This window comes from Falco punctatus (assembly GCF_963210335.1).
Source record: "Falco punctatus genome assembly, chromosome: 2".
Taxonomy (NCBI): Eukaryota; Metazoa; Chordata; class Aves; order Falconiformes; family Falconidae; genus Falco; species Falco punctatus.
The window spans coordinates 103032189-103058987 of NC_137581.1; the positions used below are offsets into that span (position 1 = coordinate 103032189).

The following is a 26799-nucleotide window of genomic DNA, read 5'->3' on the forward strand; positions in this document are numbered from 1 at the left end:
TGCCAAGGTGTGAGATCAGACCTTGCCTGTCTGGGCCCCGGGGGTGCTCATGGGCCTGGCTGTCCCTGCACAAGACCCCATCTTGGCTCCCTGGGGCTGTCAGACCCTGCCCCAGCAATGCTGCAGCAGGGCCAGTGTCCACCTTCCCCACCCTGTCCAGCCACGGGCCCCACGGAGCTGGGCCTACCCGCAGGCTCCTGTCCCATCCCTAGGGAGATGCTGGAGGCTGGGGCTGCCTGGAGCCCCTTGGGCACCCTGCTTGGGGCTGGGCTGGGGGAACAGGCCCTGTCACCCCAGCACTACCCCTGGTCCAGGCGCAGCATCCCCATGCCTGCTCCCTGACACCCATCTGGAAACCTGAGGGGTGGAAAGGAAATCCTGCAGCCCATCACATGCTGCGAAAGGTGATTTTTTTCATAGCACAAACAAGTCTTGTGGATGACTGTCAGGACAGCAGTAACTTCTGTTTAGGTACGCAATACACATGTATAATTCTGATTTGCTGCTTCTAAGTATGAACTTCTTAAGTGTTATTTTTATATGCCTTGTTTTGATAATACAATTTTGATCTTTCATTTAATGAAATGAAACAGAATAACAGAATGAAAGGGGCAAAAGGGGCCAGGTAGACTAATCTGCATAAAAAAACATTAACAAGGAGGATGTATTTTAGATTATAAATTTCGCAATCATGTCAAGCATTTAAAAAAGGCTTTTTTTCTACAAATGACATCAGCTTGGAAATAACCTACAACTTTTCTGGATATAAGAGATTAGCACACACTCCTGATAGTAGTATTAATCAGACTTTTCACTTCTGTTATGCATACCCTTGGTAGTACAGACAAAGTGAAACACTTTGAACTGCAAGATGAAATAACAGGTTACATATAGAAGGAAAAGACTTAAGTTATAATTTTAAATCATACGCTTTAAATTCCTGAAGGAAAACAAACAGAAAACCTGCAGACCACAAATTCAGAAATGTGGTTGTATTGTAAATTTTATTGTAGACACTTCTAAGGTCTGTCTTTAACTTGGAAATATATGCTTGATGTTTATTACTCTTTAAAATTTGTTTGTGCTGAAAGTACAATAATGAACACTGAAATCTAGTAAACATGCATAAACTATAAACATGTTTATACAGTATATATTTTTTAAAAAAGGCTTGGAGAAAGTGAGAACAGAAATTCTAAAAAACCCTCATGTGTACACCCAAATGTTCCCTTCCCCCGCCAGTCTTGGAAAATATTACTCGAGTTGTTTTCCTCCTCATTATACTTTTTTTTTTTTTTTTTTTTGCACTTTCAAACTCCTGACTGGAAAGGAAACTGAATATTCACATGAACTGAAAACAAAAATTTGGAGCTTTAATGGTTCTACTTCAAAGAATGAGGAAACAATGGAAAAGCTAGGGAAAAATTATGCCTTTAAGGGATTTCCAAACAAAGCTATCTTTAAAACTTTATCAAGAAAGAAACTGGGAATATTTGGATTTTTAGGTACATTTTAGTGCCAAACTACTTATTAGTGTTTGTGGAGCTTTTGATCATCCTGGAATAACTGATAGTGTAGAATTAAAAAGCATCTGGCACTTGCCAGAGTCCTGCCTCCAGAGAAATCTGGCATCTTGTATCAAACTGTTCGTTTACAAACCATTTATAGTAATAGGTTGAGGACACTTTTTTGATTTGGCAGAAAAACCAAAATTATAGAATGTCCTATAAAAATGCAATACAGCAGTAGAAATGATGTTCAAGGAGATCACACTGATCACTGAGGAACAGCAACAGACAAATGGAAAAGTTCTGGTCAGTGAGAAAATATCAGTTTTAAACAAGTGTGGCTGCCTAACAGAGATAGCTGGTTGCTCTGAATAAGACTTATTTTACCTCATTTGTGAATGTGGAGTTTTTCTATAAATAGAGAAAGATAAGGTCCTATCAGTTGTTGATTCAACCTTGATTTCTTACCCATTTTAAGATGGAATGAATTACCCTCTGGATGTGACTGTCTCCATTGGCTGTAGAAGTCTAGATGACCGGTTTAGTTTAGGCGTATAGGCTTTCTTGGCTGTAGGCTTTCTTGATAGGGCTGATGGACAGACATGTTCTGAATTCCTTTCTGCAGGACACAAATTTAGGTTTCTGATCTGAATTGTTCTGCAACTATTGCAGATTTGCTAGCTAGAAATGCTTAGTGGGGTTTTGGACAGCTATCACTAAATGTTTATTTATTTGCATTGCTTTCCTCCTCTTCTAAGAGAACAAAAGAGAAACTTGGTCCTACTGCTGATTTCCATTTGGCAGCTTGGATAAGGTGGCAGGCCATCCAAGGCTGAGTCTTGGAACAGTGAGCAGTGGGTATCACACAGATGATAGCCATGCTTCTTCAATGGTTTGCTGAAGGAAGCACAGTAAAGTCTCTCATATCTGCAAAATGAACTCTCAGCTCTTCCACTGGGGATTTCCAAGTCCCTTGCATCTCATATGACATGATGTGAGCAACAGCATCTGGATCTAGTTGCTACACATTCAACTAGTTGTTAGTTTTGGGGTGAAATAGCAGGATGTCACTATTGGATGCTGTGGTGATGTTGGTAAAGGAGACAGCTGAGAGTAATCTTTGTACACTTTTTGGATGTCAGAAAAGTTTGTGTTTGCCAGTGAAAGATACAAGCTTTTACCAGCCTTTCTACCAATCCTTTTTATACCTATCTCACTGAATTAAAAGCTCTCATAGCAACCTCTGCAAAGTTTATACTAAGTTATTTCCTTTTCACTCAGTGTAGTCCATCTTCAATGCCTTCTCTTGGTTTTCTACAAAGCACAGCAGCCTTTGCTGGACCCGCACCCCAGACACACAGGTTTCTAAGTTATTTCCTCCCTGTTTCCCCCTGGTATTCCATAAATTACAAGTAGCTGCTCCACTTCTTCCTAGCCATTCCCGGGTGAATCTATCTCTTGCCCAGTTAAATCTGTAATTCTATGAATTCTGTGACTTGCATCAATAATATTCAGTATTCCTATATTCTTTAAAGCACAAGGATTTGTTTTTCTCTTTGTCCTGAAACCACCAGTGCTTTTCACCTATATACATTACTAACAATTGTGCAAGTGTTTTTTTTGAGCATAGAAGACCCTACATGTGTGTTCACAGCTCTGCTCCATACACTACATAAAATTAATGGGAGGCAGGGAGTGGGGGGAGGCTCTGGTTAAAGTCTTTGGGAGATAAGGAAGCCCTGTACCGAAGTATCATACCACAGATTGGCAAGAGGATTGCCCACAGAACACAATTTTTCAAGAAACAGAAGCTCCTTCTTGCCTGTGAGGGATCACTTTCCAACCCTTCTTAGGATGCTTCTTTCCACATATTGTGATTTATCTTCCTCTTCCCCTTTGAGGCATCAACAGTATCTTTTTTTTTTTTTTTTTTTTTTTTTCCAAGCTTAGCCTTCCTTTTTACCATCTGGCTATTAAAATAGAATTCCCTTGCTCAGGTGATTCTCTCTTGAAAGTCACTGGTATATCCTTTCCTTGGAAATTTTAAATGGATTGAATTTGATGAGTTTTCTCACTAAGAAATCCCTCAAGTAGAAAAATACTGCTTTTTCACAATTTAAAAATGGACCTCCCTTTTAGCAGAATACCTTTCACGTTGACAGTTTTGTTCAATATAGTAAGTCATCACTTATCAAAAAACCCTCACAATTTTAATCGTAAATCTTTGGTGTTTTTTCTTATAGTTTTTCCAGTCTACGATCAGTAGAATCAAAATTTCGCAAGTGGGTTGTTTTTCATTCCAAAGTTTTTTTTTAATTATTTTAGGTAATAAGTGGCCATGAAGATGCATCGTTGTATTCAAGCACAAGATTTAGCAGCTTAACCTGTGACAGCTGAGTCTGAAAGTTACATTTGGATTATAGGGCTAGTTGAATTTTGGAATGAGATTAATATTTCTGGCTAGTCTTCAGCTGTTCTCTTTAATGTTCAGTTATCGGTGTAGGAAGGAGTTCCCCTATAGCAATTAGTAATTTGAAAAAAGAAAAAGGTGTCTGAACCACAGAAACAATCTTTTTAATAGAATTTCATTTTAAATGTTAAACAGTCTGTACAACAAGTGAGTAAAGGTTTAATCATAAGTAAAATATCACTGAAAGTCAGCTTGGTGAGCTGGATTGAAGCCAGTCTACCATAGACAAGCACACCACAAATAGTTCTGGTATATGAAAGACTATTTTTGAACTAGACAGTCTTTTGTCTTTTTCATAAGCGGATGGAAATTCAGTCTCTAAAAAACAATATCTAATGTTATTTATGCATAGAAGTTCCCTTTACCAGAAAGTTACAGACTTTCTTGTTGCTCAGCATAGGCACAGACATGTAAATACAAATTTGTACTTTTGGTTTACCTAGTGCAATTATCTTTGTATCTCATAGTGATTATTTTTGTCTGCTTAAATACATATTAACAACAGCTAAGTCTTCTATGAAAATAAAACCATACACTTTGTTTATTGGCTGATTGATGTCTGTAGTGTAACCCAGTGATAATAGGTTTGAAAAGTAACAATCTTGTAAGACAAAAATTACTAAATCAAATGAAGTGATTTATTTGGAACTCTTCTGGTTACCACTTGTTACTGATAAGCTGCGATTGTAAGTTTGTACCATTCTAGAGCTGAAGAAAAAAAAACAGATTCAAATTTGATGGCACCATAACAGTATAAGTAAGTTGATTATTGCAAAGATGTAGGAATTATTCTGTAGTTGTGATTCACATAATGACTAGATTGAATGGGATCACCTGAAATTTAAATATTAAAAAGGTAATGTCTTGTGTAAGAAGGAACATACCTGCTGCAAGTTCAAGTACCTTAAGCATAAAAAATGCCAAAATTAAGGTTTTCTGTGCATGTGCAACCTTACCACTGAGCAAGACCCTTATGCATACGTTCTTTAAGGTATCCTGTTTATTTTTTATTGTTCCCAATTTATGCTTACTCAGTGAGAAACTATTTAATATATTTTATCAATATCATGGTGGGATTCAGTACAATATTTACTATAATTGGCCTTCCTTGAAGAATACTGACCTCCATGATCCTGATTATTCAACAAACATAACTTTATTTACTTAATATTGCAACTCTAGAGGTGTAAGAAATATTGGCTTGCTTTTACAAAGAGGAAACCAAGGCACAGAATGACTTTTGGTGTGAAATATCTATCAGTCTTGTATGTCTACTTCAAGACCTGTGGAGCTTGATTTTTATAAGAACACTTATTATTAGCAATTTTCAGGTTGAAGGTGTAGTTTTTGCTGACTTCAGTCTCCCCTGTGAGTGATTAGCTTTGACCCCAGAGCAGAGTCTCAAGTCAAGTATTTAATGAGAAGCTCATAATTAGTAGACACCTGAGAAAATAATTTAAAAGCTTTTCTGCTTAGTTGATGAGAGTCTCTGTGACAGCAGCAGTGATAAAATGTAATTCAGGGGGACAGGTTTCACCTGTCTTACTCAGAAGACCATCTTGTTTCCTATTACAGTTTACACCTCCTAGTGTCAATGACAAATGAAACCAAGGTGTTATGGACAACTGCTTCTTTTTCTGCAAATCAGTGGCTTGTTCCCAGAGACAATTCATACTATATACGGAGAGAGAGGTAGAAATCCATACAGCATGTAGTGATATAATTAAGACTCTTACAATGCATTCAAGCAGGGGTGCAAAATTAAGGTGACAGATACCACTTTAATCCTCACATTTCTTAATTTTAGCATGATTAATTTTACAGCTGTCACTTTAAAAATATCCAGTTATGCATAATTTTCAAGTTCTTAAAACACGAGACAAAGATCCAAGAAAAGGAAATTAGGGCCTATAGCAACGCAACTATCAGCAGGGTTGCTATTCTTAAATCAGTAACTCATGTTTCTGGCATTTAAGCTAAAAGGAACCAATAAATTTGACAGTTCTCTGTGTGGACTGGCACTAAAGTGGTGTTAAAACTTCTATTTGGCCAGTGGGTTTCACATGTATCTCTAGTATCAGGGAAATTTGACCTTTGAAATTTGATTCTCTGATAAAGAACCTAGTCTGTTTTAATATATGTTATTAATTTTGGAATCCATTTTTCAGCTGTTTTCTTTTATCTTGCTTCTAGGTGCTCATTTGAGGAAGACATGGCCTTTGTCTTGGGTATATGGTACTTAGTGCAACGGGATTCTGCTGATGGTGCATCCTGGTGTGTGGTTGCAATTCTGGTACATGCTATTGCAATGCAGGTAAACACATATATCCACCCTTCCTTCTGAATATTAGGTCTGGTCTGCCTATCAATGAACTGTGCTGGAGCCTGAGATCTAGCACTGTGTAATGTATTATACATTCAGTTTTCAGTGATCATAGTTCATCCAATTCAAACTCATCTGCAGGATGTATTTACTCACAGTTAAAGCTTTTTTCCCCCAGCATATCTTATTCAAATAAAGGTAAAAAGTAATTATTTTCTTATAACTGAAGAAGTTAAATTTATTTTTGCCAACCTCTCTCACTTGAATTTGTTCAGGTTTTCTGCAATAATTTATGCACAGGCCAAGAGGAGATAGAGTTTTCAGTTAGAAAAAAAAATCTTCTGAAAAATAAGTGACTGGAAACATAACCCTATAGTGGGAAAATCATTATCAGTTTGTTTCTCAGATCACATGAAAACTCTCACCTTCAAGTGACCTTATTAGTACATATCAGTTATTTTAGGTGAGTTATTCTTTAGATACTTGAAGATATCTGATATTAACCATCTAAATATTTTTGAATGATGACTAACTTTAAAACCATACCCTTCTGAAAATCGTCAGTTATTTTTTCTTCAGCGTGTTCAAACAATAGTTTATAGTATCAATATTGAGTTTCAAGGTATAATTCCTGTCTGAACTAATATTCCAGAGGCAGAAAGGCTGCACAAAAATTGTTTACACTCTGATTCTTCAACTTCAGAATCATTAGACAGTACAGTATCTGCTATATATCCATGGTATCCTTGTCACCCAACTGGTGAAGTATGGATTGCATAGGTAGACTACTGGGTGGATGGATCCAGAGGGGACTTTGTCAGGCTAGGGTAATGGACTGACAGGGGCCTCATGAAGTTCAACAATGCTGAATACAGAGGCCTGGGCCAGAGGTTGGGGTCTGACTGGTAAGAAAGTAGTCCAGATGAACACAATTTGAACATGAGTGAGAAGAGTGCAATTAAGAAAATGGCCAACCGTATCCCAGGCTGTATTTGCAAAAGTGTAGTCAGCAGGCTGAGGGAAGTGATTACGATTATTCCCCTCTGTTCAGCATTTGTGCTGGACTAGCGTGTCCAGTTTGGGGCTTCCCCAATTCAAGACAGACATGCACATACTGGAGAAAGCTCACCAGAGGGCAATTGAAATGATGAGTAGGCTGGAGCACATGGTGTACGAGCTGAGGCTGAGATGGGTTTGTTCTGTTTTGAGATGAGAAGGATGGGGAGAGATGGGGGAATTTTCATTGCTGCCTTCAGCTGCTTAATGAGCAAGTGTAAGGAGGATGGAGCCAGACTCTTCTTGCAGTTGAACAGTGAAGGGGTGAGAGATAAAAGGCACAAACAGCAATACAGGAAATTCCAATTAGATATCTGGATTTTTTTTTTCTGCAATAAGGGTACTCAAATACTGGAGCAGGTGGCTTAAAGAGGTTGTGAAATCTTCATCCTTGGAGGTGTCTCTAATTCATCTAAGCAACCTGCTCTGAGTTGACCCTGCTTTGAGCAGTGTGTTGGACCAGATGACTTCCAGAGGTCTTTTACAAGCTATATAGACCTATAATTCTGAAAAAAAATATCTTTTCCTGGGAAAGACAAACTTTTAAGACTCATAAATATTTTTATTTCACTTATATCCAGTGCTGACCATCTGTGGGTAGTGAGGGTTACAACATGGTGAACATGCTTGTCTATCTATGATAAAGGTTTCGGTGGTAAAAGTGAGAAGCATTCACACTCTGAACACTTCCTTGTGCCAAGCAGTCTACTGATACCATGTGTCACAGTCACTTTTTTTTTTTTTTTTTTGTTGGAATAGTACACTTTTGAGTCACAGTTGCAGTGCTTTTTAAAAAGTGAGTAAAATCTTCCAGTCCCAAGCAGCTGCTTTGTTACACTGACAGTGGAATGGGATCCTTTGATCTGTATTTTCCAAGCAGTACAGTCCCAGTGATGGGACTACTTTGACTAATGGTAAAGCACTCCTGTGCAGAGTCAAGGAGTTAAATGTATTAATCCGTTTTCATATTAACCATTCATCCCAGCTATGTATGAGAAATTACCACAATTACTAACTATTCATGCCTCTTGGCACCCAACAATTTTCAGTGAACCAGCAGCAACTTTGCCTCAGTGAACAGCTGAAATTTCTTTACCATTGGAAAAATCCTTGGATGGTACTAACAGTTATGTTCTCCTGAAGATGCCAATTCGATCTTTTATCTCCAAATATAGTTTGCAGCGTCTAGTTTTCCTCATGCATCAGAAAAAAAGAGAGCTACAGTTGAGTGATCTTGATAGTACTCTAAAGTTTGTCCCTCCCCATAAAAATGAAGCATATTTAATCTATTGTTATAGGATATAGCCAGGATGGAATGGTAAACTCTTTACCCCTCTGCAGGAATGGTGCGTACCTTCTTTGCAGAGTACAATTTGTTAAAATCCCCTATCACAGCCTTTTATTAAGAAGTCTCTCTCATCTCAGAGCCCCAAGAACCTGAGTACACATTGCACATGCTCTAATTTCTTTCTGTTTTGGGGAGGGGTTGTTAGCACTATGGAACTGGTGGCGGATGAACTCTAAGCCTTGATCTTATGTGGTCAGGCTTGAAGTTCTCAGGACGGAGAAACACTACCAGTGTCTTTGGTCTCTAAAGGTGAAATGAAGAAAGCCAGTAGTTTCCATTCATACTGACTGTTTGGCTAGTGGCTTTTGATTAGATCTGATTAAGGCTTTCTATGCAAACCATATTTGGCCTCAATGAGTGGAACAAAACAGAGTCTGCAAAATTGAAATTTTCAGTGCTTAAGTTTCAGTTCTGCTGCGATGTTTTGCTTCCCAATTGGGAACACAAGCTCAATATTTCATTTCAGCCTGAATCTATCTGAACAGAAACATTATGGTTGTTGAATTGGGTTGAATGGTTTAAATTCAGGTCAGGTTGTCTGAGTTGGTGTGATAGCTCCTGGAAGCTGCAGTTGTGGGGGAAGTAATCATATGTCTTGATTCTCTTTGGAAGAAATGAAATTGAAATAAGTAAGGCTGATCATGTACTTTTATCTACTGAGGTTTTAGGTCCAATTTAGAATAACAGGGATCTAAATGCATACATTTTAAATAGTGTCTGTGTTTGTGTGCATGTACATACATGTATAAATGTATACATTTTCAGGAGAAAAATACATTAAACATACTGTTTTGTATAGAAACACGTATATGTTTATTATATTTGTAATAAAATGTATTTTTCTTTCCTCTGGGAAAACATGGCTGGAGCCCAGAGGAGAATAAAAGATGTCTACAAAGCAAAAATATGTTGCTCTTTCTAGATATTTTTTGCTGATACATAGTGTTTTTATTTCAACACACGGCTATGCCTTATCTGAACAGTTCATGTATGTATGCCTATTACTGGCAGACCTGTGCCACAGGTAGGCACTAGAAGAATTAACACTGAAACTTAGTTTTAGTATATAAATGAATGAGTGATTTGATGCAGAAGAGCCACAAGATGGCAGGAGCACCACATGCCAGTTTCTTTTTAACAGCATTTCCATTCTATTTTTCCTACTTTTCTTGTATTGCATTGCAATTTACGTAGTTTTGATGGTTTTAAAAGCCAACTCAGTTCAACAGCAAGTCACTCTAAAGGTTTGAGGTCTCTTATGTATGCCAGAATCCAGAGTAAATGCAATAGCAACATTAAAAGCTAAAGTGTTGTACTAGTGGAAGAATGAACCACTTTTAACATCCAATTCCATGATAATTTCCTTATTTAGAAAATAAATTGTATCTCTATCATATTTTCAACTGTTTAGGAAATTATTTTTTTCTATCTTGATCACGTTCACGACATTAAAAAGTACTAATGGACTGGCAAAACTCTCCCAATATATTCCTCACATTAGAATTCTGAAAAAAACTAAAAATGCAAGCAGGTCCTTAACCAAGTTAATGAGAGAGAACTATAATGTTTGTGCTACTGAAGAACGTATGCCAGGTGCAGTGCTATCAGGGTCTCACCTAGAGGTAGTGCAGATACAGAATGTTGCCCGCAGCTTGACGTTTGTTGAACAATTTTGGAATGCTTCAGCAACATGAAATGAGTTTACCTCCCCTCCCTTTAAAAATATGAATCAGCTATTTATGAAGCACTTCTAGCAAATCTGTGCTTTGAAGAAGGGTGGAAACTTGGGAGAGGATTTCTTGGCATCAATAATTCTTACTGCCACTAGGAAATGGGCTCAAATTTGACCGTATGATTAGCCTAGAGGATCATCAATTTACAAGCACTTAGCAGAACTCTGTTAAGAGTTTGGCAATTTAATTATTTGGCAAGTCATCTTGCTTAAGCCTGTTCTAACTACTTCACAGATTTTTCCAATGTATGTGGATACATACAACATCATCCCACAGAGTAATTTGTGCACAAACCCTCCTGAGCTAGAATTTCCCTGCAGCTCCCTGTGTTTCTGCTCTGTTCACTGAGACCAAGGTCCTGTGGGAGACACAGTGCATCCAGTATGTCATCAGACACTGCACAAAAAGATTACTTAGGTGGTGCAGAGAAGAATGAAAACTGAAATGGAGGGAAACCATGCTTATGTGAAAAAGAAGGGAATATGAAAGGGTTTTTTGTGTTAGAAGTATTAGCAAGAAGATGAATTTTAGAGGGACATGCAGAAAAGAATGTATTACACTGCTTCATAAAGCAGAGGAAAAAAATACACAAGAGACATTTGCAAGGGTGAACTGACAGAGCCAAGATATGAAGTGTCGTTGTAAATAGCATCCTGAGAGTGTGCAGGGCCTCATTGCTTATGCCTAACAGGCCCATCTGCCTTGGATGCTAAGGATGCCAGTCACAATTGCAGTTGTCAGGCTAGGTTTTTTTAGGAGGTTTTTATTCTCAGTGGGCAAAAGTAATTTTATATGCACAAATATGATACCTTACTGCAGACATTAATGTGAGAGGCATGTTGGCAGCATAATTCTGGCAGTCCCTACTGAAGCCAATGGACTGAAAGAAATATCCTGGCCCTCTCCTTCCCTCTCAGTGCTGATATAGGACCACAGAAGACATGGACTGTGGGAGCCTAGCGTATCTCCCCTGCAGTACTGTGCTGTACAGCATGTTGAAGACACTGATGTTCCTTACATAGTCCTAACTCAGTACCCTCGGGAGCAAAACCTTTGCTCAGGCGTTAAGCAGAAGATAAAAAGCCAGGGTGATTCCTCCTCTGGCATGTCTAGGCAGGGTCTGCATCTAAAGGCCTTTCCCTTTTCATGTCAAGATCCTGTTTTCAGTTTCTTAGAACATTTCACAGCTTCAGATGTTCTTGGTGAAAATGCCCATGCTTGCTGTCAATTTTTATTTCCGTAAAAGATACAGCTACATGGTTAGCTCATTTCTCAGAATGTTAATAGGAGGAAAGTACACTTGCCCTTTAAAAAGATCTTAAAATGTTTCATTGAGAAGGACCAGCACTTCCATGCTTAGAAACCAGACTCTTGTGGGACTTGTTTTTAAATCAGGGCATTGTGTTTTGTTGGGAAAACTAAGCCTGTGATTGATTAAATTATGCATAACTGAGAAAATCTCAAAGTACACATGCTGGTCCACAAACATACAGGAAGACCTGGTAAGCAAGGCTGACTACAGCTACTTTACTGAGTGATTATATAGGCTGTTGGTTTCTGCTGCTGACTGGGAAGGAGGTAGCTCCTTTCTAGAAGTGTTCCTCAATGTAAAACATCAAAAGGTCTGTACATTTTAAATCTAAAATATCTTGTCCCTTGTCTTCTTCCCTGCTCCCCTCATCCATTTGTCTGCCCCTCTATTCCTGTGCTTCCTGCTTTTCTTTTGGGAGGATTAGCAAAATTCAGTTAATATATTTTTTTGAGAAGCTATGAACTAGCTCAGATTAGTCCTTCCAGATTGCAAATCAGGTGATTACTTTAACGTGGAGCATCTGAGGAAGCTATATCAAGCAGGGATCTGAGAGACTTTAAAGTGCTAGGATAATTAGCATACACCTCCAGATAGCACCACTTCCCATGGCAAACACTGAAGAATGCTAATTTGGCAGAACCCCCTAACTGACATATATAAACTTTTGGGTGCCTCACACTGTAGCCTTTTTTTGAGCTTTCTTGTGCCTAGGACATATATACATGTATGCAGAATATTTATGTGTCTACTAATATATATTTATCTAGCTATCTAGTTATCTCTTGGCATGAATAAAATGTATTCTAATACAAATCCACAGCTTTGTATTTCTTTGTAAAGTGGAAAATGTAAGTGGTAATTTTACGAGCAGAGAAAATCTATTTGAAGGTTTTCTCTTGATGGCAGTTGCTTCCCGAATTTTTATCTTCTTTAATACAATGTGGGATGCTAAAGTACACACCTACCCAGTGGAATCATAATCCATTTTAGCTGTTCAAACAACATCATGCTATCAAAGGACTATGGATTTCAGAGTCTTTTCACTGTATGGTACTGGATGTTTTTTTACTGCAACAATACATTTGTTGTTTCATTCCAGTCCATTTTATACCCACTCTCTGTTATAATTACATATTATTATATACTGTGAGTATTGCATATAATTATCTACAATTTATATTGTTACATTTATTTAATACATTTTAGAGCCAATACATAGGCAACTGCAAAAGAAAAGGCAAAAATTGACCTCCTCCCTTCTGTTCCCATCTCAATCTCTGATCCTCTTCTAGTGTTTCAAAAGCAAAAACAATTTGGAAATTGAGGGATTGACCTTTTTCACCTTTACCAAATGAAGGCTCCTGTTTGTGAAACTGGTTTTGCAATTTGGCTCTTTATTGAACTCCCAGAGCTATTTATACAATATAGCACAATGTGGCTGCTGCAGGCTTCAGCAATTGTGTTTTTCTGTGTAGGTGGCCTAGAAGGAATCCAATTAGAAACAAGAGTATCTGTGAACATTTGTTATTTTACTAAGCATTTGGAGGAAGAAAGAGTATACGCTTCTACTGCCTGCAGTGTAGTCATAATCCCAAAATGCATACAAAACTATATAGCATTAACTGTAAAATGGAATTATTTCAGGATATACACGATAATGTACCAAGCATTATTCTGTAGGTCCTCCCCTATGCAGGCTTTATCATGTCATGCTTTGATAAGACTTCAGAATTGCAATGTATCTTTTTTTGTGTGTGAAGAATTTAAAATAATTTAAGTTTTTTGAAAGATTACAATCTTTTCCTGACATTTGACAAAAAATGAAAAAGTAAATACTGAACTACAGAATAACAGTTCCTCTCAGCACATCCTTAACCCTTATCAAGACTTGTGTCTAGACTCATGGGAGTCTGTGCTAAACAAAAGATTTCTTTCTATTGCCTTTGCTTATGAAACCAGATGAAAACGTTCGTGAAAATATGAAGATATCCAGCGAGATAAAATTCAGCCATTTTATGGACCTTGGACAAGGCAATGCCAGCCGTGGTACCTTACTAGCAAGAAAACGTCTAGAAAAAAGTAGACCAGCCTGTAATCTGTCACACCTAGTGAACACCTTCCACAGCACCCCCTTTCTCCTGAAAATTCTGCTTTCCGTGTGAAGTCTGAAAGGACTCCACTGTGCCAGTCTAGCCTATGCACATCTTCTGGACTTAGGATCCTCAGTGTTTTAGCCTAGAAAAAGAGGCTGTCAAATTCAGATTTACAACTTCTTAGCTATGAAACAGCCAAAACTCCATCATACTTAGCACTGAATAAGTACTGTTTATGTTGAAAAGACAAACTATTTCAGGTAACAATAGGCAGCAACAGTACTTAACAGCAGTAACAGTAGTAAATTTTTTAAATAATCTGTAAAATAGAATTTATTTTTTCAAAGAAAAAAGATGGTTGGCTAGTTGCACTTAGGAATTTGTTTGTGTTATAAAAAAGTACTGATGAGTAACAGAATGTGCAACTTTATTTGTGCCTATCTTAAAAAAAAAAAATAATAAAATTATTCCATGACAAGCTATTAAGAAAATAAGGCCCTGTTAGGTAATTGAAATGAGATCTATATAAAGGATAATTGCAGTTGCAACTAAATATTAGACACTGACTCATTTATTTTACCTTTGCTACCTAACTTGTAAATAATTTTTCATGAAACGAATGTAAATTGTTCATGAGATGAACAAGATTGCAAGAAACTCCTTTATGTTTCCATTTTGCATTAAGAAAACCTATGGCTTTTCAGTAAAAATTTCTAGGTATTCATGAAAATACCTCTTTCACTATTTGCATAATTTTCCAGTCTGTATTGTTAGCAATAAATGTCAGCGTGACTGATAAGAAACCCTTTTGCCCTTTAACTTTCATTGAAAAAAATAGGCTTCAATGATAAGTTGGATGCAATCATGTTAATGATGGAAAGTAATTATCTAATAAACGTTGTTGACATAAATCATTACATGTATTGACATACATTTTTCAGGTAGAGTATATTACTGAGGAACAAAATCTTATAATTAATATTAAACCCTTTATTTTCCTTATTAAGAAAGTATAAGATGTATGGTATAAGGTCCATGAAGCATATTTAAAAGAAAAATAAAATATTTAGTTTTGTTCACTCAGATTCAGTATAGAAAGTATGGTACTGCATAGTTTTTTTTTTTTCAGCAGGGAAATGGTTTAACTGCATTACTTTGGAGGACAGCTGGACCAAAATATTCATTTCTTGACCAGTGAAGATTTTCCTGTAACCTTGATCCATCCAACAAAACCCTGTGGTTCAAATTAAAATTTTCATTTCATTTCATAATCCTAAAAGCTTCCATAATCTAAATGCCCTTGGGTAGTACCATTAATGATGTCATGATTAATTTGAAAAATAATGTTCTGATGTAAATATTTTTTATATTTTAAGTTCAGAGTAGTTATTCAAACAACATGTATGTGGTGTTGTGGTTTAACCCCAGCCGGCAGTCAAGCATCAGGCAGCCGCTTGCTCACTCCCCTTCACCCAGAGGGATGGGGAGGAGGATCAGAAAGGGTTGAGATAAGAACAATTTAATAGGTAAAGCAAAAGCCCCGTGCACAAGCAAAGCAAAGCAAAGCAAAGCAAAGCAAAGCAAAGCAAAGCAAAGAATTCATTCACCACTTCCCATGGGCAGGCAGGTGTTCAGCCACCCCCAGGAGAGCTGGACTCCATCACATATAACAGTTACTCGGGAAGACAAACACCATAATGCCAAATTTTTCCCCCTTCCTTCTTCTTCCCCCAGCTTCTATACTCAGCATGATGTCATATGGTATGGAATACCTCTTTGGCTAGCTTGGGTCGCCTGTCCTGGCTGTGTCCTCTCACAGTTTCCCATGCCCCTCCAGCTCTCTGACTGGCAGGGCCCAAGAAACCAAAAAGCCCTTGGTTTAGTATAAACATCACCCAGCAACAAGTAAAAACATCAGCACGTTGTCAACATTGTTCTCACATCATAGCCAAAGCACAGCACTGCACCAGCTACTAAGAAGAAAACTAACTATCCCAGCTGAAACCAGGACAGTGGACATTCTTGAGAAAGTCATTATGGCCACTTCCCTTTTGGTGGGGTGAGAGTGTCCCATGGGAATTCATGCAACACTGCAGAATGGAGATGCTATAGACAGTCAGATATGTGACTGTGAGAGCTCTCTCAGTGCATCTGTACCAAGACAGAGCTTATGCAGCCCTTGAGTTCAACAATAGCGAGATGGACACCTGAAGTGCAGTGGGAATTGATAATAATCACCTAATTTACTTACTTTTGTACATAATACTAGAATGACCTAATAATTTGGGATGTTCTAGGGCAAGAAGTGCTTGAACAGCATAATTTTTGTTTTTCCAGTGATTACAAATTTAGAAACATAATATTACAAAACCGTAAACCTGCTGTTGGTCTGGGCTGAACATTGCTTAAATCAAACTAGTGGAATGATTTGCACTGATGTGAGGGAGAATATTCCATATTTAGGAAGGTAGCTTCATGAGTATGAGATTTCTTTTCCAAAACAACTGACCGTTTTACCTCTCCACTGAACAAACTCCACTGTTCAAGACATCTATAACCTGGGGTTTTCTGCTACAGTCACTCTAAATCATGGAAAAAAATAATCTCATATTAAAAGTCTTGGACTCCAATAACCCAAGGCCTGAAAAGAAAGTAAATCTAGGAAAAGAACCAGCATATTTAGGCTGGAAGATGAAAAATGCTGGGGTTCCTTCAAAACATGACCTGTAGTTATAGATTGGCAGTTCCATTATTTTGCTAGTAAATAAATCCAAAACTCCTCTTCCTCTGTTTCCTGCATGAGATTGGACTGAGGGTGAAAATTGTAGAGCTCTCCATTATCCTTGTCACTCTTTCTTTACATGCTTTTCTCATTCTCTAGCCTGTTCCTCCTCATTATAGAGGTTCTTTGTTGTGCACTTCACATCCAGCTCTGTTTTCTGTGAGAATGCTGCTTTGCTCTAGATCCTTTCAGAGTATGCCTCCCTTTCTGTACATGATTTTCCTGCAAAGCAGCTGGTTAATATTCATACCATTCTTCACCATCCACAAATGGTGGTTCACATACTTTGGTCAAGAAACTGCAAATCTGCCCATGCACCTGCTGATTCTTCCCCCCCTCCAGCCCCCAGCTTGAAATAGCTGAATGATGACCTTTCATAACGTTGCAGGATTGAGTTAGTTCGCTGCTTACCTTTGTCATCAGTATTGTGGTAAGCAACTAACTTGCTGCTATATAAGGACAGTAATGTTCTTTTAAAATTTACTTCTATGCATATATTTATCTCTATCAAACTTAAATACTGTAATTAAAGCAGAGAACAGTTGTCACTTGTGTCCCTTAGAAAGTGCAAAGAGCATCCCAGAATCATATTGCTTAATGGCTGTTTCCACATATTTCTGTATTTACTATGATGTGTATTAGTCTACAGGATGCTGTGAAGCTAAAATTTGTTTTGCAGAGAATTATTCATTTACGTGTTCATGTGGTGTAAGAGAAAAACACATGTGCTTGTAGACTGACATTGCCCTTGCAAAAATATCATTTACTAGCAAGAAAATCACCTAACTATTCTAACAAGCATTGTTCAAACTGAGTTAGGCTGGTGACCAATGACAGTTCTGTGCTGTACGGCACAGTGTTTTATTACATTATGAATTCTCGATGCGGTGACATCAATATTCATCTTCTCTAGTACAATACAGAAGTCATTGCAATTATGAATAAAGCCTTCCACAAGTGACTGTTGTACTGGATTGTGTATAAAAAAATCAATATTAACAATTTAAATGAAAAATGCTAAATGAAAAGGATAGTTGCTAATGCAATATAATAAAATCTTTCAAAATGTGCCACTTTTAGTTGGTTTTTTTTTTTAAAATATTATTTCTGCTCACAGGGGAACAAGTCAATGACATTATAAAGAAAATGTTACCTCAATAGCCTCATATGCCACTCTTATTTTAGATGCTCATTTTCAGGCTTGTGTGGATTTTGACTGAATTAGTTGCTTAGAAATATCAGTTATCTGCTTTTTGCTTGAAACTTCTGTGTTCTTCCTAAAGAACATTTATTTTTACAAGACTGCTGTATACAGAACCTTAAAAGTATCTAGTCTCCTGTAATAGGAAATAAAACCTGATGATTAGCAAAACATAACTTACTCTAAAATATAATGTTAAATGTATTCCTTATTACAATTAATTGTAGGCAGAAACTGTAAAAAATAAAGAATAAACATCATAATCTGTCTAGGTCTTCCAAGGTCACAGACAAATTCTGCCATTGTTTCTTTGCCTTAGACTGACTCTTTTGAATGAGTTTATATAGGTTGTAAAACAAGACAAAGGAAAGGAAAGTTGTGGTAAATTATATGAAACTTTACGAAGGCATAAGAGTGGCAAAGAGAACCAGTAAGTCATTGTTACTCTGTGGGCTTGAGGCAATAGGTAGGCTGATTCGTTCTCTGAAAAGTTGTAATGTCTGTTTGTGGTTGATTTTTATGTTAGACTCTTCTAAGACCACGGGACATTATCCTGAATATCTCTTTCTCAATAATCTTTTCTCATCCGATGGCCTTAAGACCAGGGGATTCTGGCTAGACAGTTCTGAAAAAGTGATGGAAATTTCCAAGCTGCTTTGTTTCTGTTAATGGCAAAAGAACCTTTAGGATGGAAAGACTGCTGAAATGTTCATCTCCAAAGTAAGCAACACATCCCTTGCACATGATACGATCACTTAATCAAAGACTATAGATGGCACAGAGGAGGAAAACTAGCCATTTTCTCATGGCAATACTGAACATACAATGTAAATCTATGTTATATATATATTTCAAAGGAACAGTAAAATATTATGATTTATCATAATTTTCTGTCCCTTAAACAAAACATTTTCTGATAATCTCTGAAGAAAATGTCTAAAAGAAGGTAATTGATGACCACACAAGACTTAAAACCAAAACAAACAATAACCCACTGTTCCATTATGTTACTATGGAATTGAGCTCAGGAGTATCTAATACTGATTTTAGGTAAAAACTATGAAAGACATATAATAATTATCATCATATCAAGTATTTTAAAACCTATTTAAAGCACAAGATTTAAATTCTAAAGGGATTTATAAGGCATTGAGCTATATAAACAAGAAACACCAGCAGTTTCAGTACTTCCCTGTAGATTTTCCAGTCCTTGGGGAAAATTTAGCACCTTGTCTGAAAAATCACCTCTTTTGCCATTGTCTAGCTACCATTACACAGTTAGAGAAATAAGTATATCCTCTTTTTAGACATGTTTCTCTAAAGCTGCAGGTCTGGGAGCCTGATTGCTGATTGCTACAGACTGAACATTGTTTATTTTCATCTAATAAGTACTCTAAAGGTTTTGCACTCTTTTCCTTTCCCTTACTCTTGTGGAAATCTTCACTAGCTCAGCCCAGGTGCAACAGTTCACAGCAGCAGCATTAGCTAAGAAGCCATATTCTATTAAATCTGCAAGACTGGTGTAGTCCTCAAAGTGCTTCTTGACAAATGTGTGCTACTGTGCCAGTTGCTCAGAAGGTTCATGTCTTCTCACATGTGTTTCAGGATTAATTTATGAGCTTTAATAATTGTAGCTCTGGAGCTCCTGAAGATATGGGTCATTGTATAGGCTGCTTCTCTGTAAATCTGCTGATACTGTCTTTTGGAAGAAGCTCAGGGTCTCTAACATTCTGTTTAGGTGGCTGTGGATGAGCGTATCTCCAAACAGCTCTTCAGTACTGATGTCATATACCTCCTGCTCTTATCAGTTAGTCTTAGGAAAGCGGTTCATATTAGTGACTTTTTCACTGGTTTCCCGAGGTAGTACCGGAGAGAAAGAGATGGCAGGGTTATCTGCTTTTCTGTAAATGAACTGAATTCTTGTGAGATTATAGCTTCAAACTAGATATGCTCCTGAGTACATTAGGCATTCATGAGTGTGTTAGATGCTCAACACCCATCATGTGACGTGGAAGGCTCAGACACAACTTGTATGATCAATGTGATCAAGTTAGTGCCGATTTATTAACAGGCTTACAGCAAATTTATACTCTAATAAAAGATACATGCGCCATGCATGCATTGTTATTCAAAGGTGATAGGCTAAAACTACTGGTCCACGCGCACTCTAATCACCTATGATTGGTCCTGGCCAATAGACACCATAGACACCTGGCCATAGACACCAGCGGTGTCCATGCGCTGCTCTCTTGTCACGTAGACACCCTGCTTTCACATCTTAGCTCATCATTTTTCAGTCCAACTTCCTTATCTTCTTGCCGCGTACACAGTTTCACAGTCTCCTTGTCCTTGTACATGTCCTTCACAATAACTGCAGCTTGCAGCCTGTTGCTACAATGAGGCCACTCAGCCTGGATCGTTCATAATACGTCCATTGTTTTCCATCCATTCCACAATCATGGTTAAATCTTAAGAGAGACATTTCTAGAGAATCCTTATTCTTGATCTGATCCCTGATTTTTAGAGTTCCTTGATCACAGGCTCAGTGTGATAAATAGTTATTCCTGCCATTGAGTACTTAAAGGTTGTTAGCATTACTTGATGAAGAGAGACAAAAAAACCTGTACCATAGTAAATGTAAGGAAGTAAAATTCTTTCTAACCACATCTAAAGAAAGTTGAAAGCATCTTACTTAGACACTTGGCTCTGCAGAGCTAGTTGCTCAGATTGATAACAAAGGTTCTGAGTGCAAGATTCTCTTGGTTTAGTCCATGGCTTTAAAAAGATATTAAACTTTTGGGCACCTTTGAAGTATCTGATTTTTGGAGTAACCCACGATGTCCTCTGTAGTCTAGGAAAGGACTGATGGTTACATGCAGAAAGTGGTAATTCCTGTGGTTCTGATGAGTGTTTAGGTAGTCCTCATCAAGTTTGCTTAACTACATGGGAAACCAGTTTTATGTTAATCACCTGCAGGGTGAGGTCCAGCAACATTTGCTCCTTTCCCTTTCTGTGAACATAAATCACTTTTTCTTGAAATCTATGAATAAAATTTTATCTTGATTCTTATTTGAACTGATTTACCAATTCTTCATTTAGTAAATGTTTGAAATTGTCAAACAGTTTGAATAAGATATCAAATTAAAACCATTGCTATCCTCTATTTAAAATCATTCTCCTTTTGAACCATTTAAAGTGGATTAGCAAATTAGATCAGATAATTAATGGCCTTTTGTTACAACCTAAAGTGTTACTGATCCGTGGGTATATAGAGATCATGACTGTGGATTCATAGGATTCCATAATACTCAGACACAGAGGCCTTATCCTCTAAATTTCTCTACTTTATTACAGATTACCACAAATACAAGGATCACCACTAGCAAGTAAACTATCACAACGTTCACTGCTAGCAAGTGTACCTATGATTAATAAAGTGAATCTGTCTGTCTGTCTGTCTCTCGCTACTACAAGTTACTATCAGCTATCAATACAGTATTAATCAAAGGAATGCAACAATCAATAATAGCAGTATTTGATCATATAGCCCTAATCAATATAATAGCAACAAATAATAACAGCAAAAACCAAGTAGATATGCAGTATTACAGGTTGCTACAAATTTATTGTTCATGAAGAAACTTGTCAACAATAAAACAACAGATATAATAGATTACTTATATATATGTATGTGCGTATATACACACACACACATATATAAATAAAATCAGTATCAGGTGAATGAGACAGACTTCAGAAAGGGACCCAATCTGGGGTCCACCAGGGGTGGAATGACAAACTGAACTGATCCCAATGTGGGAGAAGGGGCCAAAAGGAGATCAATAAAATAACAGCCAGTCTCCAAAGATCATCCATGTCAGAGTCTGGAGTCAGCCAAGTGTCCCTGGTGAGAGTCCAAGAGCTTGTAGAAAGTTCATGAAGGATTCAACTTGTTTAGGAAAAGTTACGTGCAGCATGGGAAGTTCTCCCATACTAACAGAGATAGAGACTCCATTTTTGGATAAAAATTAATTCATTTTTATAACATAGAGAAGTAAGAAGGTATAAGACATCCTATTTAAAGCAGCCAATAGATGATGTTGTTTTTTGTTCTTTCAGAGCAATTTTATTTTTCCACCTGCTCTGTTCTGTTTTCCACCTTTTCAGATGCTAAGTTGCCATTACAGTCCTTTGATTTTGTGCTTATTGGTGGTGTCTCAGGATGTCTGTGGTTTCTAAGTACCCCAGCTGTACTTCAAAGAGGCCAGTTTCACTTTTCAAAGATGTTTCTGGTTCCCATGCCTAGTTCCCAGACTTACAGTTTCAGGTTGGCAGGCATTTGTCAGTGTTCTTCAGAAGACATCTTCTTCTGCTCAGTAATTTCTCCCTTCTACAGGTCACCTTTATGGTTGCTCACATCACCTTCAGGAAAGAATAGGGGCAAAATTCTTTCCTGCTGCATCTCCAATTGGTCCACTAACATTATACAAGAGATTAATTTTGTCCTGAGCCTTTTAGGATATAATATTAAAAATAAAAATTGTATCAAAATCTCATATTGATGAAACATTTATGAACTACAATGAAGTGTAGGGGACATGTACAATAACAGCCTTGCAGACAGGTATTTCTTAGCTGACTGTGGGATGGTTATATGATATAATATTGTTATATAGTATGATTAATAAATACACGTGTATGTTTTTGGCTTAAAAAGATTAAAAAACTTTTATGAGGACAGTAAGCATATGACTCCCTTATTATGGTCTGATCAGTCAGAAAAATGGATAATTTCTTTTCTGAACTTACCCATATCAGCTTCAAATTTAATAAATTTTAATAATAAATAAAATTTAAATTTCAGACTATGCTCTCTTCCGAAGTGTAGCTTTGCTTGCAGTTTGTCTGCAAGGCTTCTTTGACAATACAGTTTAGCCAACTGTGAAGATACATGTGTACCTTGTGTACTGACAGTTGTGGTGACTGTACTAGTAGTGTTAATGATATTAATATTGGTGCATATACAATTCCAGGTTTTTTTTCCACCATTTCATGGGAAAGATTGTAAAAAGTGATTATGTGTGAGCTTGAGATGTCATTCTGAAATGTGTGTGTGTTCAGCCCTGTTTTGGAGAGGTAAAAGAGCTGTAAGGAACTTTTTCAAGAGAGTACTAAACTGGATGAAGTGTTTTGATACCTCTGTGGTGCATTCGTTCAGGGCTTGAGGTTTTATTGTGCAGACTTTAAAGAACAATTCGTACAAGACTGAGCTCACTTGTAGCTCACTTAAAAGCACTGGGGTTTTTTTGCTAAATCAGGATGTGGAGATACTGACTAGAGATAGCTGGCGTGTCAATGAGTCTGGAGGAAAGGTTCAGGGACGATGAGTGGGTGTTTGTTTCCTATTCACCTACTTTTTTTAGGGATGGTTTCCTTTTGGTCTGAGCCATTAGAAAGTAATACAGGGGAGCAGCGGAAAAAGTGGGAAGCTGAGTATGGATGACATTAATTCCAGCTGGGACTTGTACAGACTAGAGGAAGATTTTAGTGGGCAATATGGGGACTGCCTGTTATTTCAAAGACCAGTAAAATGTAGTGAAGATCTGGAATAAAAAAAGAGCAAAAAGATCTTCCATAAACACAAGCCCATGTGTGGGCAAGGCATTTCATTGCTTGGTTTCTTACGAGTGCTGTTCAAGGCTAATACTGCAAAAAATGCTGGTAGCTCCAAAACTGGGAAGATGGGACCTGCCTTTGTTTGAAGGAGCTATCTCCTTCTTAATGGCAGTCTGGTGTCAAATTTAACAGAATAGATAAATTCTATTGTACCCCTGGTACCTAGCCCCTGCCATAACCAAAGACACATGGGACTTTGATATGTATAATATTTGTATTAATAACAGTATTGTTTGCCTTTTAAAAGGCCATATCTTTAATTTAACTGAGATACTCAAAATGACCTATATTATCTGCTTCCCCTGTTGTATTTGCATAGCAGACATTATAAACAATTTAATGAGAATATTACGCTAATTGAAGCTGGTACCTTGGAGTGCTGAAGCAGCAGATGTACACTTGCTAACAGTGAAAACACAGAATCTCTGGCAAACAAAATATAATCCATCATAAACAACATAAGAGCCTAAAGAAAGACAATAATTTAAATGGAATGGAATATACTTCCCTGATGTGTCACTTTCAATCACGCACTGACTCATTTAGAACATGAATTTCCCTCAGGGCTTCTGTAATTTGTAAGACTTGCTGATTATTCATGCACTGATAGTGTCCATTCTCTCTCCTTTTTACAGGGTATTTAAGTGGATAGTGTTCATTAATGTTAATGGAAAAGCTTTAGATTAATTCTTTTAAAACAGTATTCAGAAAAAGTATATTGTTGGTTTTGACACAGAGTATCTGCATATAAGCTGTCTTCTGCTAACCCAACTGAACAAGAAAGCTGTGTGTTTACAGAAACGTGCCTTTTTTCAACTGAAAAAAAAGCATCTGATCTGAGAGTAAGTCTCCAGGAGAGCAATTACAAATTCAGCATTTTTGTGCTGGGGAAATTCTGACACACTGAAAATGCTTATATTGTTTCAGGGCAGAATGATGTCTGGAATCTGCTCTGCAAGCAAAGGGTTCAAAAAAGTTTTGATTCTGAAAATCTTAATCTGCTGATTTTTTTGGGGAAAGGTAGGAAATAGGTCTGTGGCAAATTGCCTTGCTGCTACTTGTATGGGAAAGAGGTGGGAAGCTCTGAACCCCTGGCTCAGACGGGAGTTCCCAGCGCTGCTGGCATGTTGGGATCATGATGGACCAGAGCTGTAGATGCTGGAATGTCCTGGGCTGGGCTGTCTGGGACCTGGGATATTTAGCTGTTGATCTACGAAGCTTGGATTCATAAGCAATCTAGCAGGAGGGATAGCAAAGACCTGTCAAAATGTTGCTGTATTTTCCATAAATGTTTGTGGATACCAATCATTTATGAAACATCATTTCCTTAGATCAAATTTGCTGTTTTCATCAGAACCTCTCACAGCAGATCTGAGTACTAGGCTTATGAAAACATTTTGCCATCTAATCATGTGTTTCTGTGACCTGGTTTACACACAACATTACATCTATATACACACGGTACCTCCAGACAGGTGCTTCCCTGCTGTAGGCATCATTCACAGGCTAAACACAAGAGCTAGGATGAATAACGGCAGTTCTTCTGGGCTTTGTGTCATTGATACAGGGATCTATTTGCAGAGGTGAATTTGTTGTTGAATTTGGACTACTGCATTTATTTTTAACATACTTGCAGGAATGTGAGGGATATGAACCTCCTCTGTTTCCCACTGTAATATTCCATTTGGAGTTGTGCAAAATGGGCTTTAACTATTACATACACGGAAAATTCTCATTTGGATGTATTTTGGGTCTAAGCTGCACAGCAAAATAGATAATGCTGTCATACTCTTGTGATCTGAGGACTTAAATAAGGTGTCTGTATGTAGCTATTCATTAAAGCCTCTTCCCATCTTCCTCCAGCTTCATAGCTTTTGCCTCCTTGGCCTGATGGCATTGTGGAGTCAATGACACCACCCGTGCACCCAGTAACTTCATCCGTACGCATCAAATTGCAGAAGGGTGGAAAACCAAGCTACTGTGACACAATTTGTCTTGGTCTCTTTTTCCCTCACTGGTGTTTGTTCTCAAATATATAGTAAAGCCAACACAGAGTATGGAAGCAATGCATGCCTCCTAGCTTTCCTATGGCTGATTATTTTCCTTATAACACTTTCTCCCTTACGCTGATACGTTAGTCACCTTAGGTCCCTGAAAATGCCTACTTTGCCCTTTGAAAGTAGTTACAATTACATGTTGTCTAACTTAGGTATCGTCCGGCAGTTTGAGACAAATTCCCAGTGGACTAAACACGAAGATTTACTAGTGTGACATAAACCCCCCAATATCTTATAGCTGGAGATTTCCAGTAGAAAGAATGAAAACCTTTGCTCTTTGCTCTGATTCTGCATAACCTACACAAGGCAAACCCCTGAACTTAAAGGGGGTACTATTAGGTCAACAGTGACAAACAGAGGTGGTGTTTGGAAAACACCTAGTGCTAATTAAAGCTGAAGTACAGCAATTAGTTCATTTGCTTATTTCTGGAACCTTTTGTGGTTTAGTTATTGATTTTGTACATACCGAGATGGTTTAGGCAAGGATATTGAATCAGAGGTTTTATGTTCTCTGAAGACCTTCCACTGAACCATGCAATAATATATAGCACAATTGGAGTGAGGGAACCGAAATAGCAGTAACTTAAATGGCCTGTTTTTTCAGTTGTCTTGGAATTTTATAGTTTTCAAGACAGTTTTTAAGGAATGATGGTACTTCTGCTTTCTCAAAAAGAGAATAAATAGTTTAGCAAAATATTTACTGCCTGTGTAATTTCTTTTCTTCTTTTGCATAATTTTTGACTTGTGAATAATTTTTATGCCACTACTCCTAACATTTCCACTTTATTGGTCTGTGGTGCAAGTACTAGAAAACATAAAAAAACCAGCTAGGCTGAGTTGGACAATTATATGACAATTTTATGATTCAGTCATACTGAAAAGTAATTTTTGACCTGCTCTGCTTCTCTTGTGAAACAAGCTTCCTTCTATTGTTTTTATCTTCAGGTTATGTCTTGTCTGAAATAAAAATGAGGAAAGTAATGTCTCCTTAGAAAGTAAAATGCCAAAGACATGTCTAGAATATCTATATAGAGTGTTCAGCAAGGTTTAATAAGCACTGAGGAGTCCACTTAGTCTGGAGAAACAAACATGGCACCTTTTTTTTAATGGGGTAAGGTAATTCTTCTCAAGCTCCTTGAAATATCTATTTGCATGTGACAGGGGTTTAAGAAATGCGATCACTACCATAGTCCTTCAGACACGAACATGTCACCTTCTAGAGGCACTTGTACTAAGTCCA

At 37.5% G+C, this 26799-nt stretch overlaps 1 protein-coding gene across 1 annotated transcript in view; it reads left to right on the forward strand.

The window, feature by feature from the left end:
• The window catches only part of LOC308058547 (uncharacterized protein), a 118575-nt gene that overhangs the window by 34131 nt on the left and 57645 nt on the right, over positions 1–26799 (forward strand). The window contains exon 3 of the mRNA XM_080374476.1: positions 6172–6292. Within this exon, the coding sequence (XP_080230602.1) occupies positions 6172–6292 (121 nt within the window). The remainder of the gene's footprint in view (positions 1–6171; positions 6293–26799) is intronic.